The sequence below is a fragment of the Pseudopipra pipra genome, chromosome 16 (assembly GCF_036250125.1).
Source record: "Pseudopipra pipra isolate bDixPip1 chromosome 16, bDixPip1.hap1, whole genome shotgun sequence".
Lineage (NCBI taxonomy): Eukaryota > Metazoa > Chordata > Aves > Passeriformes > Pipridae > Pseudopipra > Pseudopipra pipra.
In genome coordinates, this window is record NC_087564.1 from 16,319,954 (window position 1) to 16,337,304 (window position 17,351).

The following is a 17,351-nucleotide window of genomic DNA, read 5'->3' on the forward strand; positions in this document are numbered from 1 at the left end:
TGTTCCAGGGATGCAGGGACATCCCCGACCCCGTGTTTCCTGGGCTCTGTGTGCGAGGTGAGGCAGGAGCGGGATGGGCGGTGGGAACGGCACCAAAGGGAGGGATGAGAGGTGACGGTGCCGTGGGGATCGGGGGGCCCGGCGGGGCGATGGGCACAGCCCCCAAACCCCCTGTGCCGGGGGGCCGGGGCTCCGCTCACCGCCGGGACCGCCCCGGGACCGCCCCGGGACCGCCCCGGGACCGCCCCGGGACCGCCCCGGGACCGCCCCGGGACCGCCCCGGGACCGCCCCGGGACCGCCCCGGGACCGCCCCGGGACCGCCCCGGGACCGCCCCGGGACCGCCCCGGGACCGCCCCGGGACCGCCCCGGGACCGCCCCGGGACCGCCCCGGGACCGCCCCGGGACCGCCCCGGGACCGCCCCGGGACCGCCCCGGGACCGCCCCGGGACCGCCCCGGGACCGCCCCGGGACCGCCCCGGGACCGCGGATCGTTTCCGGGTGCGCGGCGGGGCCGCGGCCGCTGCTCCTGGGGCCGTGTCCGCCTGTCCCCCGCTGTCCCCGGCTGTCCCCCGCTGTCCCCCCGGCCCGGGCCGCGGCGATGGATTTCTCGCGGTTCCTGTCGGACGAGTTCGAGGTGAAGGGCTGGGTGAACGCGGCGTTCCGCGCCGTGCAGCAGGAGGCCCCGGGCAAGGTGGACGCCCACGCCGCCACCCTAGTGATGAAGCTGCAGCTCTTCATCCAGGAGGTGAACAACGCCGTGGAAGGTGCGGGGGCTGGGCTGGGGGGGCTTTGCTTGGCGTGGGGATGTGTCGGGCCGAGTCCTGTGCGGGTTTTGCGGCCCCGCTTCACCCCAGCTCGTGTGCTCCTGAGATCTGTGTCCTGGTACCTGGATCTTCCTGAGATGCACAGGAGGTGACGACAAGGAGACCCGTGCGGGCCACCCGAGGGCGTGTTGGCGATCCAGGCTTGGCCTTGGCAGAGACAGAGGGATCCTTACACCGATCTGGGGCCCCGTGATTATCCACCAGCACATCTGTGCTGAGCGCTGACAAACAGCAGCTCCTGCCAGGGCTGAGTTAAATGGGATAATAGGGAAAATTTCTTCCCCATAAGGTTTGTCCAGCCCTGGCACAGGCTGCGAGGGCAATTGTGGAGTCACCATCCCTGAAGGGGCTTAAAAACCTCCTGTAGGTTGGTACCTGGGGATGTGGGTTAGTGGTGGCCTTGGCAGTGCTGGGGGAACAGCACTGAACTGTTGGGAACAGTTGGACTCTGGTCTCAGAGGGCTTTGTGATTCCATGGTAAAGTACCTATTTAAACTTTAAAGAAACAGCTGAAGTTTTGTTGTTTGCTGTTTTGCTGTGTTGTGTTGGTTTTTTCAAGTACTGAAGATTAAATAAGATTATTGAAAGACTCCCCCATTCCTCCAAGGGCTCTCAGCACTCCTCACTAACTCCTCAGTGTTTCTGCAGAAACAAGCCATCAGGCTCTCCAGAACATGCCCAGAGTCCTCCGGGAGTTGGAAGTCTTGAAACAGGAGGCAACATTTCTGAAGGAGCAGATGATCCTTGTTAAAGAAGATATAAAGAAGTTTGAAGAAGACACAGCTCAGTCGATGCAGGTCAGTTCTTATAGGTTAGATATTAGAAAAAGGGTCTTCCCCCAGAGGATGGTCGGGCACTGAACAGGCTCCCCAGGGCAGTGGGCCCAGCACCAAGGCTGACAGAGTTCAAAAAACATTTGGATGATCCTCTCAGGCACATGGGATGACTCTTGGGGATGGTCCTGTGCAGGGCTAAGGGTTGGACTCGATGGTCCCTTCCAGTGTGGCATATTCTGTGATACTTAGTGTTTATCTGCAGCTTGTGAAATTTAAAATTTGTGGAAAGGTGGATGTGACCCAGACCTGTGCAATCTCCATGTCCTGAGGAACAGCTGCTCAGGTGTCAGTTCAGAGCTGCTGGTACCTGGCTGGGGCACTGCTTTCTGCCTGGGGTGCAGAGCATTTTTAGGCAAAGTGGATACTAAAAGTACAAGACCAGAATTCAAACTAACCTAAACTAACCTTTCGTTGTTTGACTTTGAAAGTTGATTTTACATCTCTTGCATCTCAAGTTCTTTCTGCCCATTCCTTCCTCTTTGTAACGTCATAATCTTTTCATACCATTTTTTTTTTAAGTCCAAGACAAAAATAACCCTGCTGAAATAAGTATCCATGGCAGTCACCTCTTTTTTCAGCGGGCAACATAGTGTTGTTTTTTCTTCAGGTCTTGGTAGAGATTGACCAAGTGAAGTCTAGAATGCAGTTGGCTGCCGAGTCACTTCAGGAAGCAGACAAATGGAGCACGTTAAGTGCAGACATTGAAGAGACTCTTAAAACACAGGTAAATACTGAATTATTCTGTTTGGTCTTTATGCCTTCAGCTTTCCAGTGAACTGCGTTTAAAAGTAGGCTTTTGAAGCGACTCTCAAACATGTTGCTGTTTGAAATGTTGTTATGAAACTGGTGCTGATGCTGTCTGAGGTCACCCTTGGTAACAGGCTGCCTTTGCTGCTGGCAGGATGTGTCCCTGATTTCAGCCAAGCTGACGAGCATGCAGAGCAGCCTGGCCATGCTGGTGGACACGCCGGATTACTCCGAGAAGTGTGTGCACCTGGAGGCGCTGAAGAACCGCCTGGAGGCCATGGCCAGCCCTCAGATTGTTGCAGCTTTCAACTCCCAGTCTGTAGGTCAGTAACACTTGGTGTCATTTACTATCAACACAGAGTTTATTGTCTTTAAGGTGGTGTTTTGGACTGTTCTCTATGCTCTTCCTTCCCTCTGCTCCTGTCAGCACTTCTGAAAAGTACTTTTTCTGGTTGTTGACTCTCAGCTGTGTGCACCTCGAGGTCCCAGGGGGATCTGGGGCTGTGGGGTACAAACCAGACTATTTAGGAACCTGTGTTTCCAAGCTCTGTGCAGGAGCTCACTGTGCTATGGGTCAGTCTAAGGCACAGGGGTCAGTTTGAAGACAGGTGAAAGCAAACCTGAGGCCTTTGTCAGGAATGCTCCAGGTTTGTAAGTAGTGCCATGTTTCTGGAAAACAATGTTTTCCTTCTAGGAAATGCTCTGTCTTTATCTGACTTTAATACCAGGTACACATGCTGGTTAAGAAGTTAATTTTAAGAAGTTAAATTAATTCCTCTTGTCTGCTGCCTGTTCTTGATTGAGGGTGGGCTTTAGGCAGTTTCTCTCCTGTTTGAGAAGATAAGCAAACAAGAGGTGAAATGTATCTTTCTGTGTAGGTCTTTGTGCACGCTCCCTTAGGAGAAGAATTCTTGCTCAGACTGATGTCTCTCCCTTAGCTTTGAGGCTGATCCTGACTGCCTGTTGTTTTCTTTGGTTTAGATCAGGCAAAAACGTTTGTTAAAGTTTTCACAGAAATCGATCGGATGCCGCAGCTTCTGGCTTATTATTATAAATGTCACAAGGTAAGCGTTTTGGTAATATTTTAACATTCTAGGAATAAAAATTGCAATGCTTGCTCGGCTTTGACTGCAGAGGGAGCTGCTGCCCCACGGATCTGATCTTTGCTGTGGCAGGGAGGTGGCACGAGTTTCCTTCTCTTGCCGGCTCTGAACAGCTTTAGTTACTCCCCGTGTTTCAGGAGTAATTCTCTGTTCAGGTCCTTGTGTCTCTTTCTGCAGCAGACACGGGATATGTGTGTTCTGCTTGATTTCTCTGTGCCACATGGTTTTGCTTTGCATTCTGTGCATGTGGCTATGTCAGCAGTAACTTCATTACTGCAACTTGCCATCTGCTGACTTCTGTAAACTCTTTTCAGGTAAGATTAAAAGTTGGAATTCCAGACAGTTCTGTAGCCATAACATGAGCCTCAAATTTCTCACATGACTGTGACTTTTGAGGATTAAGTTCAAGGCTGGGGCTTGCCAAGTATTTCAACTATTATGCGGGGGTATCAGTTACAATCTCATTTTATGAGTAAAATACCAATGTTAATTAAATCTTTGAATCACTAAGAAGCCTCAAGCTTCATGCTGGAAGTCTTTTCCTTCTGTGGTGCTGAATTATATGTTAACTGAAATCTGGAGAGAGGAGCCAGGGTGGGCCTCACGTTTTGGCAGAAGTGCTGTGCATGGGGAGTGCTGGATTTGTAATAACAAAAGCAAGACCTGTGGCCTGTCCATTCTCCTCTCAGATGGTTCTTGTTCCCTGGCAGGTGCAGCTGGTGGCCGCGTGGCAGGAGCTTTGCCAGAGTGACCTAAGCTTGAATCGGCAGCTGACTGAGCTGTACGACACCCTGCTGGGGACCTGGCACTGCCAGCTCCAGTGGGCAGCACAGGTGCAGTGACAGGGTCATGTTGGGCAGGGATGGGAGAGCACAGGGCTGAGCACACTCTGAATTCTCACAGAGCTCCAAATAGCTGATAGCTGTTCACTCTGAGTGACACTCTGTGCCTCATCAGTGCACAGGGGGACAACCCACGTTCTCTTCCTCGTGCAGCCCTTGCAGACAGGGTTTGAGTTCTGGTGTCCACCAACAGCAAGGTTGCTGTGTTATTGACATTAAAGCTGCTCTATCACTTTCATCTGTATCTTAAGTTAAACCTAATTTGTTGGTGTTGCAAATGTGTTCTGTTGCAAGACATTTGAAATGCCTGAGTTGCTTTATCACTTGGCCTGGGGGAAGCCCTCAAGGTTGTGTTGGACTGATACATGTCACTCTCTGTAAGATATCTGATGGCTTCTGCTGTCACTGCTTGGAGTCTCTGCTCTTGTTTTTCCTGACAAGAATAATGTAGGATCAAAAAAAGGTACTGTCCTTTAGTGAAATGAAGAAATAAGTTCATATTGCTGAGCCTGTGAGAGTTTTTCATCCATGAAGGGTAAGAGATTCTTATCTTGGTGTCACGAAGCCGGTGTCAGTGCGAGGCCTGTGCTGCAGAGGAGCTCAGTGTTTCCTTGAAGTGTATTTTTTCTGCTTAATGACTCGATGTGACTTAGAGGTCAGATGTCAGGTTACATTTTAGCAGATACTTTTTGAACTGGGGATTGTGAGAAATGGCATGTGGGCGCAGAGTTTGTGTCACTCAGTCTCCTGTTTTGCTTCTGCTTTCTGAAAAACTCTTGGTGATCCCAGCCTTCAAAGCAAATGAGCAGAATAGCTGATGAAAAACTCATAATAAAAGGCTGTAACACATTTTATGCCAGTGAAGTGGCTGATTCTCAGCTGATTACAGGCTTTCTAGCCTTTCCAATACTGACTTCTGCCCCTTTGACCAGTAATTTGGCTCATGATACAGTACTATTTCTTCATATATTACTGATACATGTTTGTTCCCAACACACCTGTGTAAACTGAGTGCTCTGTTTCAAATACCTTTCTCTGCCAGGTGGTTTTTGAATCACTGTAGTGCCTGTGTTCTGCTGAATTCAGTTTTTGACCTGTGCCTGTTTTCTAGTTTCTTGGTGGCTGTACTCAAAGCACAATGGTACACAGGTATTGTCATAGTCTTTTGTCATCAGTCTGTCCTGTGTGCTATGTCAGTGGGGCTCTTGTAGCCTTAGGAGACCTCTTTTGGGTTTTTTACCCCCTGGGAGGTTTCTCAGGTTGGGAAGCTGTCTGCTGTTCCCTCTGCTGTGTGTTCCTCTCAAGTAATGTGCTTTTACCAGTAGCTTTACTGCTGCCACAGGTTTTCAAGAATCCCCATGAAATTGTGACTGTGCTGTTGATCCAAACTCTGGGAGCACTGGTGCCTTCCATCCCTGTGTGCCTCAGCACTGCCATGGAGAGGACAGGCCAGGACACCAAGCTGAGCCAGCTGCTGGAGCTGCACGAGGCCACTGTCCACTTCGCCAAGGGGCTGGAGGTAGCAATGCTGCCAAACCTGAGTAAGGCTCTGGCACTGAATTCTGTCATTCTATTCTGTCAACCCCTTTGTAAAGTCCCATTGTGGGATTTTGTTTAGTTTTAGGTGGAGGGAGGGATTATCTCTTCTACAGCACCGCCCAGTTGGGCGGCAGTTCCACCTTTGTGTGTGTCTTACACTGAAGCTGTTGACACAACACTGAGTTTCCTGAAGCAGCCCTGTCCTGGCTGGCTCTGCAGGGTAAATAGTACTTAGCACTTATCCTTTTATGAGCTTTAGTGTTTCTTATGTCTCACAGATGAGGAAATGTCTGCAGGGAGGCAGCGAGACCCATTGTGAGAGATCACAAAGCAGAAAAGCTGAAGAGTTTCCTGGAATTGTCACACCTCACTAAACAAGAGAAAACTTGCTTCAAGGCTGCATCCATTGGATGCTTGTATTTGATTTTGTAGGCTTTTTGTCGGTGTTTTACTCCCAGCAGCATCCTCTGTGTTGGATTCCAAATCTGCCCTGGTTCTCCTCTCCCTGGGATGTTTGTCATCTCATTTTGGTCCTGACTTGCTGAGTAATTCCCACAAACCACACAGCAGTGAGGTGCTGTGTTTGCACAGGTTTATGCCTGACTTGACCTGTTGGATATTTATAGTCCTTTATGAATCTGGTGGGGCCTCTTCAAAGGCTGACTATGGGAAAATCCAAAATTAAAGCTAATGGTGCATTCCTAATGCTGTGCTTCCTGTGTTTGGTTCCTCATAACATTGTCTTGAGCTGTTTAAACCCAGATTCTTACTAGATCCTGTAAATTATGATTGCTGGGCAATGTCAGGGAGTGTAACTGGTACTGTGTTTGTTGTCTGTGTGGTTGTGTACTCATCAGCCATTTTCTAGCTCAATTTGTGGGTCACTGTAGAAATTATTAAAAAGGGCCTGGAAAAATGATGCCAGATTCCATAAGATGGTGGAATAGGAAGACAGTTGCTGAACTGCTATCTGACTGTGTTTAAAAAATAAAAGCCTAAAGCCTTTATTTCCATCTCTTTTGCTCTGGGGTAAGATGTTTGGGAAGAGAAATATCTCAAGAATGGATAGGCCAGGTGACTCAGCTGAGCAGAGTCAAACCAGTTCCTGTGTGTGTATATGAGGGGAGAGTTCAGCTGTGATTCACAGGCTAAATCAGGTTGGAAGGGAACTTGGGAGATGATTTTGCCCAATCCCCTGCTCCAAGCAGGATCTGCTGTGAAGTCAGACCATGGGATATTGTCAGTCTGGTCTTGAAAATATCCAAGCACGGAGACAGCACTGGCTTTGGACAGCCTACTCCATTGCTTTCCTGTCCTTAGGGTGTAAAAGTCTTCTCTGATAACCAGGATTCAAAGTAATTGTGATTTACTGCTGGTTTGAATTCGGCAAAGCTTCATGAGAACAGCTGGTGTCCAGTTCTGATGTAGAAATAGTCACTGAGCCCTGGTTTGTGTTTGAGTTTGCAGCACCCTGCTCAAGCATGGTGCTGAGATGCTGAGTTTGTGGTTGCTGAACACTGTAGCAATAGTGCTGAGTGAGTTGGGTTAGTGTCAGTTATTTAAGTGTGAATCAGGCTTTCTGTTAAATGAGGATTACCCTCTTGGATGCTGTGAGAGTAGTGTGTCTCACTTCTCCAATGGTTTCAATTCTTCTGCTGTAGGTTGGAATGTGTGATGGATTTTTGTCACCCAGACTGTTTTGGAGCAGTGAGTGATGATTTTCTTGAGGCACTTGTTGAGGTAGAACATCTTGGTTTTAGGAAGCAGGTAGAGGCAATAACCTTGTTTTTTAAAAAATAAAAAAGCAATCTGTGTAGTTGAGATTGAAGCTGTTGGGCAGCATTCCAAGCCTGTGCAGGCAGCATGCTCTGATGGAAGAACTGCTGCAGGTAGCTTGAAACAAGTTTTTTAGTGGCACATTCATCTCTTTGTAGACTAAACCTTGTCTGGTTCTTTGTAGAGGAGCAGAACCTGGTGAAAGTGATGGAGCTGGTGGAAGCAGTGTATGGTCCATACAAGCCCTACCAACTTGAGTATGGAGATTTGGAAGAAGAGAATCTCCTCATCCAGATCAGTGCAGTGCCCTTGGTAATGTACCAGCCTTTGCTCAGCTGCAGAGGGAGAGGCTAAAGCTTCCACTAAATACAGGGGTCTTTGTCGTGGTTACTGCTCTCTTTCCTCCTCTCATTTTTGGTAGTATTTCCTCTGTGCAGTATATTTTTTACTGCTAAGTAGATTTGTTTAAGAAATAAAGCACTATCAGGTCAGCTCCTTTCCTCTCCTGCAGCAGTTACAGGTCCTGTGTGGATCTGCTGGGGAAAGCCTTTACCAGAATAACACTCAACCAAGAGCCTACTTCGGGTTTGGCTGAATTTATTAAGAACAGGGCCTGGAGAAGGGAAGTCCTTTTTGTAGAAGATTCTGTTGTTGGCAGAACTGTTTTCTCTTGAAGGCCTGGTTTGGCAGCCCAACTGTTGTGACAGTCCATGTGCAGGAGGGTGGAAGCACCAGCGGGGTTCTGCTTTAGGAGTATCTGGAGGATACCAGAGAATGCTGTGTTACACAAGGTGTCTTCTCTAATGCCTGCAAGAAGGGTCAGGCTCAGCTTTGTTGTTGTTGTTGTTGTTTAGGAGCATTGGGAAGTGATTGACTGTGTCCAGGAGCTGAACCACTCAGTCAGCAAACTCTTCATTCTGGCCTCTGGAGCCATCGACAACTGCATCAAGCTCACGGATGGCCTGGGAGTGTGTGGGCTCCTGAAGGCCCTCAAGGCCCTCTTTGCAAAGTAAGGTGCTTTTAGGTGCTGCTGCATTTATCCTGAGGGAGTAGTGAGTGTGCAGTTTGTGGCCAAGGACTTTGTAGTTTATGGAAAATGGCTGAGAGCAGAAGGTGTCTCTCACTGTACTGTGAATCATCGATATCCTTCTTGCTCCATTCGGGCAGGGGCTGTTTCCTAGGGGAAAATAGAAGCTTTTTATGGCTAAATTAAAGACTTCTCAGCTGTCTTCTATTCTGGTTGGGCTGAGTTTTCATTTTTAATAAATACTTCTGGAGGGGAAAATGTTTCCTAAAACAGAATAAGATGAAGACAAAATAGGGTGATGAAAGTAGATCTCAGTAGATTTCTCTGGGGAAATAGGTCCAGAGGTTGGACTCAATGGTCTTGGAGGTCATTTCCAACCTTTATGAATCCATGGTTCTCTGAGTACACACTCAGTGGGCCAAGTGACCTCACATTCAGGACCTGCCTGTGAGATATCCCGGGGAGGTTCACTGTAAATTCTTGTCCTTAAGTATCACTTTCATATTCCCATACTGATTAACTCCTTATTCCTTCAGAATGCTGAAAGGGTTGCTCACAAGGTATGAGTCGGGTATTACTGCCCTGTGGGAAGGGGGAAGAGGAAAGCAAAAGTCTCTGATCTCACCTTCTTTATAGGCAATTACAGAGCAATGTGCATGCCTCCAGCTCGTGGGCACTATTAAAAAAGAAAATGGGGGTGTGTGGAAAACAAAATGTTCTCCTTTTTATCCGTGTTCTCATCTGGGGAGTAGCTGAGAAAACAAATTCATGAGATTGTTGTCACCATGTTCCTGGAGTAAGGGCCAAGTGATGTTGGAGCCTCATAAACTTTTCCTGGTCTTTCCTAGGAGATATGGTCACTGTAATGGTAACAAAAATATCTTACTCTCTTCTTCTCACAGGAGAGGAGAGCTGGTAATCCACATGTAGCAAATTGAGGCAGCCTCTCAGTATCTGTAGCTCCTATTGTCTTCTGGTGTAGGCTCAGGTGGGCTGTAGCTGATCAGTTCTTCACATCCACCTGTTTGAACTGGAACCACAATGTCCCTTTTTACTCCTTTTAATATTTCTGTTCTTACACAGCCCTTGTAGAGGACTGACTGAGCAAATCACAGAACATGCCATTGTGCTGCTCTCCAACCAGTTCTCTTATGCTGGTGCTTCTCTCTGCTCCATTTCTCACCACAGGTATACGTCTGACTTCACAAACACACTGCAGTCTATACGAAAGAAATGTAAACTGGATGATGTCCTATCAGATTCCCTGTTCCAGGAGGACTGGACTGCATTCCAAAACTCTGTCCGGTAAAGGGGATTTTATTTTTACCTGGCTCAGAGCTGATTTTTGTACCAAAGCTGAAAGGGAATTACTTGGGGTCAGTTTACACACGAGTTCTCAGTGCAGACACAGGGCTGAGCTCACTGTGCTGCAGTGCTGCTGGGAGCACCAGTGTCAGTGATGGGTTTCAGGTTGCTCCTGGCACAGGGAGGGCTGTGGGGCTGCCCACCCTGCCTGGAGCAAGGCTACGTCTCATATCACTTGTGATATCAACAGCTCTTAGAATTTTTCCCAGTGACACTGAGCTGACCTTTGCCACAATGACAAGAAGTGACACGTGGATGAGGTTATTGAGCAAAAAAATTCAGTGTGTTATCAAATGGATGCAGAGTTAATCACCAGATTGACTCTTGGCAGATGTGTGGGCTGTGGTTTGGTTATTGCATTTCACAATTACTTGACCTCTGTCTGAGATGGGTGCTCTAGGAGAGTCTGGAATTATCTGCCTCCAGTCTCATGCCTTTTTGTCTTATTCTTTCCCAGGGTAATTACCACTTGTGGTGAACTCCTTCATCAGTGTGGAGACTTTGAGCAGCAGCTGGCCAACAGGTGAGCACTGCTGACCTTAATTCATGAGCTGTCAACATAGAAAACAAGTTAAAGAAAACAAACCCCAAGGTGCTTTGGTTGCATAGACCATGGAGGGAGAACAGCCCCCAATTCCCCCACTGCCCCTCCCCATCCTTTGTCATGTCAGAGATGGGGCACAGACTGTTCCACTCAGTCGTGTGCCCTGAGACAGTCCCAAAAATCCCTCTCCTTGGATACCTGGCTGGCTACCAACGGGCCAGATTGGGGTCAGGAGGGAATTTTCCAGCAGATCAAATTGGCAAGATTTACACCCTTGTGACACGGGGCATGAATCATGTGCTGAACTGAGTCTAGGTGTGCCTTAACTGATGGATTGGTTCCCTGTAACCTGAGGAGTGTCAGGCACAGGCAGCACGTAGATCTTTTGTTACTGCTTGTTGTGAGCAGTGCTCAGCCTGTTGTGCCTTGAAATGGTCGATGTGACTCGAGTGCCCGTGCTCTGCCCAGCACAACCTGCAGTGTCCAGGGGCTGGGCCTGGGCCCCACTGCCCAGCTCCTCTGAGGGCACGAACCTCTCTCTTTTGTCTCCGTATTTTTGCAGTTTTTGAGCTGCACAGCAGACGTGAGAGTTGGCTGTAATTAGTCTCTCCACCAGTGAATACTCTCCCTTGAAGTCACACGAAGGCAGTGCTGGTCCTTGGGCCAGTGTGAGGACTGGAACACTGAGTTCAGAGGATTCTGCTGGTGACTTTTGTGTACTTGTTTTCAGGATTTTATCAACTGCTGGGAAGTATCTCTCAGACTCCTACAGCCCTTGTAGTTTTTCTGGCTTTCAGGACACCAGTTCTGCAGAAAAGAAGAGCTCTGTAAAGAATCCCTGGCAGGAATACAATTATCTGTTGAAGGAGAATCCATCTGAGTATGCCAGTCTTATGGAAACGCTTTACACTCTGAAGGTAGCTCTGGTGCCTCTATCACAGCATGCTCTTGGGCCCACATTTGGTAGATGAGACCTGGATTCCCCCTCCAGCCTAATGACTTTTCATCCTGGACTGCAGCCTTTCCATGGGCTGCATTCCAAGTCTTCCACAGAGACACTGATCCATGGAGAGATGAAGTGTCCAAACCCAGGAAGTCTGGACTTGTTCCATCTCTCCTCAGATTGGGGCTGTGTTTTGTGAACATGCCCTTATCAGCTCAGGTGACAGAGATTTTATCACAGTGAGCATTGGGAAGGTTGTGTTGGAGCCATCTCAAATTCTGGAGCCCACACACAGCTTCCTGAGGCTTTCTCTGCCACTTACACCCTGCTGCCATGTCCAGTCTGAAACAATTCTGCAGGATCGTTCATGCACGGATCTGTGAACAGGGTAGAATGACTCCAGTTATCTTCTCATGGATCTAAGTTATGTTTGCCATCGTTGGTCACGTGAAGTAATGAATTCATGGTTATGAGTCTTTTATTTCCTATAAATGTTTTGATTTCTTTTGTACTTGATTTACTTGCAACTTCTGCAGTTCTGCCTTCGGTGTTACATTTTGTGTAAACCTTGGCTGAACAGTCCAGTTCCACAGTTTGTGTAGAACTCACTGAATGCTGATTCTTCGTCTTACAGTTCAGGGAGCAGTGGCAGTTTCTGTCTTGAATAACTGCTTGGAATAGGTCATTCCAAGGGAAACAGGCTGTGCCATCTCAGAGGGGAGCTCTGCTCTGCCATTAGCATGGCCTCATAAAACCTCTGTAAGAATGTTAACGCAGCTCCTCTGTGGTCACTTTAACGACTTCTGGTGTAAATGTTTTTGTGTCCCTGTGTGTCAGGAGAAAGGTACCAGCAACCACAACCTGCTGTCATCGTCACGAGCCGCCCTGAGCCGCCTCAACCAGCTGGCACATCACCTGGCCTTTGACTCCGTGTTCCTCCGGATCAAACAGCAGCTGCTGCTGGTGCCCAAGATGGAGGTGAGCAAGGGGGGCCTGAGCAGAGCTGAACAGCAGGATTTACCTGTGGGATCCCTTGGGTCAGTGTTGCTTTCCTTTCTCCTGTTCAGAACGGTTTCCTCTGGTGTCACATTTCTCCCATGAGCTGCAGGCAGTGGAACAGTTTCCCTCCCCTCACCCACAGCCTTTGCAGCCCACAGATGTTTGCAGGCTCTGGTGTTTGTTTGAGGTGTGTGTTTCCCACAGGGAGCTGGATGGGAAGGGTGGGTGTTTCGGGTCTGAGGGATGACACAGGAAACAGTTTTCTCACCACCTGTGTTCTTTCTAGAATTCCTTGGGCAGTCACAGTTCAATGTTGCTGGGTGACCCCTTCCTAAAATACTGACAGGATTCATGCTCCAGGAAATCCTTGCTTCATCCTGTGTTTTCTGCCTTACAGGGCTGGAGTTCTGGTGGCATTGGTGAGACTCTGACAGAGGACCTGCCAAACTTCAGCCTGACCCCTTTGGAATATATCAGCAATGTAAGAGAACTCAACTGACTTTCTGCTCTAGAAAACAAATTGCCAGGAATGCCCCGGAGAGTAAAGATTTGCTTGGACTTGCAGTTCTCTGTGTAGGTCTTTCTTACCATGAGTGATTCAGTGACTGCTTGTCTGACCTTGTGAAAAACTATTTCTTGTACCAAGTGTAATGATGCGCAGGAGCCAATTTGTAGGTGAGTGAGTGTCTGTCAGGCTCAGCTCTCTGCTTTCAGGTGTGCCTCACTGCAGGTGACTTTTTTTCTCTAGTAAAGGACTTACCTTACATTTGTTCAATGACTCAGCTTTTGGTGCTTTTATTCTAGATTGGGCAATACATTATGTCTCTTCCTCTGCACCTTGAGCCATTTGTCACTCAAGAGGATTCTGCTTTGGAACTGGCATTACATGCTGGAAAACTGCCGTACCCCCCAGAGCAAGGTAAGGTGAGGCCAAAGGCTTGGTGTGTCTGGGGAAAGCTTTCCCATACTGACATTACACAGGTGTGATGTGTGGTTTGTAAACTGCTCCTGGAAACGGATCCTGCCAAATGTGCCAGGCAGTGCCCTGATCCCAGCTGATCACCCGTGTGCCCTTTGGAAATGACGTACCTGGAGAGTAATCAAGGGAGGAGAAGTGTTTTGGGTCTCGAGCTCACTGTCAATGCTGTACAGTACAGGGAGGTTACATAACTGCTTTGATTACTCCAAAATCAGCTGATAAACTCTGAGTACCTCGATGTCCTGTGGAAAGAACAGTTAAGGTGTTACCAGCTGTGACTCCGTTTTGTATGAACACAGGGAGGGGGGAGGGTGTGTGCTGGCACTAACAGGAGTTGTCTGTGCAGGAGACGAGCTGCCCGAGCTGGATAACATGGCTGATTACTGGCTGGGCTCCATCGCCAGAGCCACCATGCAGACGTACTGCGAGGTGATCCTGCAGATCCCGCAGCTCACACCGCACTCCACCAAGCAGCTGGGCACGGACATCGGTGAGCACGGCCCTGCCGGGCCACACACGGGCTGGGCTGGAGGGGACTGCCCCGAGGGTTTGTCCTCTAACCATGAGCACTTAATCCCCGGCATGGGGAGGGGTCACAGCTTCTCTCTTGCAGTGTTTTTTGTCACATCTCTCTTCAAGGGAAGGGGGATTTTCCGGTGGGTACTCCTACTGCTTCACTGCTTTGTCTGACTGTGGAAGTCCAAGTCCTTCTGCACAGAGATTCCCTTGCAGGCCAGCCTTGGCAAGAAAGATCTGTATAGGATCTTTTGCAGTGTGGCCCTGGTCTTCCCCTTCTCAGAGTGCCATGTTCTGCCAGTATGTGCCAGAAGGGGGTACCCAGCCCGTGCCAAGTCTGTTGAGGGTGCTCAGCTGGATTGCAGAGGAGACAGCTGATTGATTTCTTCCATCCACTTGATAGCTGAAGTAGGGAAGATCAGCTAAAGGCCTTGTAAAAGTAATTGTGGAGCACTTGAGCAGCATCCTTTTTTACAAACCCTATAGGATCAGCTCTCCTGCCATGGCTGGCACTGCCCTGCTGCTGAGGGTGCTGCAGGCTAAAGTTACTTTGAACCTCGAGAGATTTTCAGCAGCAAAATGGGAGAGAATTGGCACAGGCTCATCTCTGCCGCCTTCTGTGCCACACAAAGTGACTGAGGGAGGGCTGGCAGAGGGTGCTGGGGAGACATTTCTGCAGGATGTGGAGGAGATGGGCTTTTCTTATCCAAAGCTGCTGAAAGGGCCACCAAGGAACCACTACCATTGTAAATGCCAGTTAGTCTTTTCTCACTGTAAATCATGGGTGCTGACTTCCCCCTGGCCAAGCCCAAAAATGAGGATACAGCCAGTATCTGCTCCTCAGCTCTCCAGAAGGTGTGCTTGGACATCAGTGAACTCAGCCTGAATCTCTTTTTTTTTTTTCTGGCATTGCTTCGAAACAAGCCAGTGGATGAGAGGCTGGCTGCTCAGCATTCTCCCTGCCATCCTCAGTTCCCCAACTGCCTGTAAATCAGTGAGCTGGAACTCCCTGCTGCCTCCACAGACACTCACCTCAGCAGAGCTGCCCAGCTTCAGTGCCAGCTTTTTACCTTTGGTAGTGGGACTCTGATCCTCTTCCCATGCCCAGGTGACTGACCACCCCGAGGGTGTTGTGTGCAGGTACTGAAACACAGCAGAATGTGTCTCAGTGCCCTGCACAGAACGGGCAGTGTCTGAACTAGTGCACAGGCAGCCAGAAATACACCCAGGCAGTGCCCTTAGACTGCAGCCAGTGCTGCTGCCTGCGGGTGTGAGCTCTCGGTGACAGGATTCCCAGTGTCATGGAGAACAGGGATATGTTTCATTTCACAGTGTCTGTTACCTGGTAAATACACATTTTTCCTTAACCTTGCAGATTACCTCATAAACGTGATGGATGCCCTGGGGCTGCAGCCCTCGAGGACGCTGCAGCACATGGTGACCCTGCTGAAGGCCAGGCCAGAGGAGTTCCGCCAGGCTGCCAAGAGCCTGCCCCGCCGCCTGGCCAGCACCATTGCTGCCATCAGGGGCCTGGAGGGGTAGCTGTGCCCTCCCTCCTACCAGCCCGAGGGCTCACCTCTTCAGGTTGGTTTTCATTTCTGAAAGGACAGTGAAAATACCGCTGGAGACCAGGGGAATTTATTTGAGACAACTTTTAATAAATGTCTTTGTCTACGAAAAGCTCGTTCCATTTTTCCATTTTTAGAAATAAGGAAGGATGTCCTACAGCCAAATTTACCAAAAACTCTCTGGATGACTCTAAGTAGGCTGAGCAGTGCTGGAGGTGTTCTGCCATATGCTGGAGATATCATGCTTCATGGTGGCTTTTTCAGGGTATTTAAGCTATTATATCTGAAATGGTGGGGTAGGTGCAGCACAGAGAGGCTGCCTGGGAGCTCCTCTGCCTGCAGGCAATGGTCGTTGCTCAGGCCTGTTGATATTACAAAGCCAAGAAGAGTCTCTTCAGTTGGTAGACGAGCCTTGATCAAGCTTGACCCTGGGAATAAAACCAGCTTTGCAGGTTGTTCTTGGTGCAAGAATTCTACTGAAAGGCATGAAGTTTGTAAGGAATTTAAGGAAAGCGGTGCTTTCTTGTAGAATTTATTAACATTTCTTATATAGATGTGTATAAAACATCTCATCTAGCCTCAGTGTGCTCTCTTAGGAGACAAATGAATACAGAGAGGTCCCAAAATTGGAATGCCTGCACTGTTGCTGCAGCAGGAAACCCCTTTGCTGACCTGGGCTCAGCTCTGCCATGGGTCCGGCCGGGAGAGCCTGGCTGGAACAGAGCTGGAGTTGAGCACCTGAGCCACTGCCCACTTTTATGAGTTGTCAGACGCCTCCATAAACCAGCAGTGACTGGAACAGTGAGCTGTCCCTGTCCTGCAGAGAACATTCTGTTCCATTTACCCTTGATTTGAGGAGGGTGAATCTCACCGGCCATGCCTCTCCCACCCTTCCCCTGCCCCATCACTGCCAGGGAGGGTTTATGAGGCTGTTCCTTGCCTGCTGCTGTTGCCTCTCATGGGGCAGGTGGCCCAGGGCAGGCACCTGGCTGGGGATGAAGGTGTGAGGAGCTGAAGGAGCAGCCTGGGACCTGCTGCCCATCCCAGGATCCTGTTGTCTGTTGGTGAGAATGTGGGAGGAGATGCCCAGGTTCTTGCTCTCAGCATTCCCCATGTTTTAAGCAAAGTGCTCTGTTGAGTTTTTTGGAGGGAGTGTTGGTTTTTGTCAAGGATGACACTGTGTACACTGAGCACTGAATTGGGGGGGGGGGTTGGGTCCTTGTTTCCCACTCGACTGTGATGTGAGATCTAGTACCCTCATGCTACAAGAGCTCTCCTTTGGCAAAGGAGGCTGTGCTGCAGGTTTGTGGTGGACAGGGAAACATCCCTTTAGGGAGACAGAAAGCTGGATTCCTCTGTCTTTACAAGTGTCCTCACTGCCTCTTGTCTGCCCTGTCAGCACTGGGGTTGGTTTAGGTGCTCACTGAGCTCACGCTGTACCTGGCTCAGGTGGTTCATACAGAGCAGTGTGTCTGGGGGCTGTTGGTCCTTCTCCCTGTAAGTGAGAACCAGCTGAGGAAGAAAGGGCTGGGGCAGTGTTTGGGTGTGTTAAGGAGGTGCTCCCTGAAGCTGGATTCAGTGAATTTTAACACAGGATTCCCCCATGTGGGGCAGCATCAGCCATGCATCAGCTGTCAGATTGTCCCCCAGTTCCTCTGTCGCGGTGGTGGTGGCCGTTAGCAACTGGACCCACCACTTCCACTGCTGCCAGGGGAAGCTGGAGGGACCCTGGGCCCACTGT

At 49.4% G+C, this 17,351-nt stretch overlaps 1 protein-coding gene across 2 annotated transcripts; it reads left to right on the top strand.

Moving 5' to 3' along the window:
• Window positions 1–463: 463 nt before the first annotated feature.
• COG7 (component of oligomeric golgi complex 7) lies at window positions 464–15,722 on the top strand. Of its 2 annotated transcripts, XM_064673502.1 has the most exons (17): window positions 464–766; window positions 1,475–1,623; window positions 2,270–2,386; window positions 2,564–2,732; window positions 3,391–3,473; window positions 4,223–4,345; window positions 5,697–5,895; window positions 7,854–7,981; window positions 8,524–8,678; window positions 9,885–10,001; window positions 10,519–10,584; window positions 11,336–11,522; window positions 12,386–12,526; window positions 12,945–13,028; window positions 13,352–13,466; window positions 13,873–14,016; window positions 15,418–15,722. In XM_064673502.1, exons 1-17 carry the CDS (start codon window positions 601–603, stop codon window positions 15,582–15,584), a joined length of 2,310 nt encoding a protein of 769 aa, XP_064529572.1. In that variant the 5' UTR covers window positions 464–600; the 3' UTR covers window positions 15,585–15,722. The 2 variants fall into 2 exon arrangements, 1 of the variants encoding a protein (XP_064529572.1); XR_010434781.1 differs by lacking the exons at window positions 13,873–14,016; window positions 15,418–15,722 and adding an exon at window positions 13,113–13,222 and having other exon boundaries at window positions 13,352–13,467.
• The last annotated feature ends 1,629 nt before the right edge of the window (window positions 15,723–17,351 follow it).

What these genes read in the sequence shown, in the direction of transcription:
- COG7 (XM_064673502.1), top strand. Translation starts at nt 601, where the DNA reads ATGGATTTCTCGCGGTTCCTGTCGGACGAGTTCGAGGTGAAGGGCTGG. An exon ending in TGCTGGTGCCCAAGATGGAG is followed by an intron (nt 12,527 to 12,944) that starts GTGAGCAAGGGG and finishes TCTGCCTTACAG; the next exon opens with GGCTGGAGTTCTGGTGGCAT. An exon ending in GCCGTACCCCCCAGAGCAAG is followed by an intron (nt 13,467 to 13,872) that starts GTAAGGTGAGGC and finishes TTGTCTGTGCAG; the next exon opens with GAGACGAGCTGCCCGAGCTG.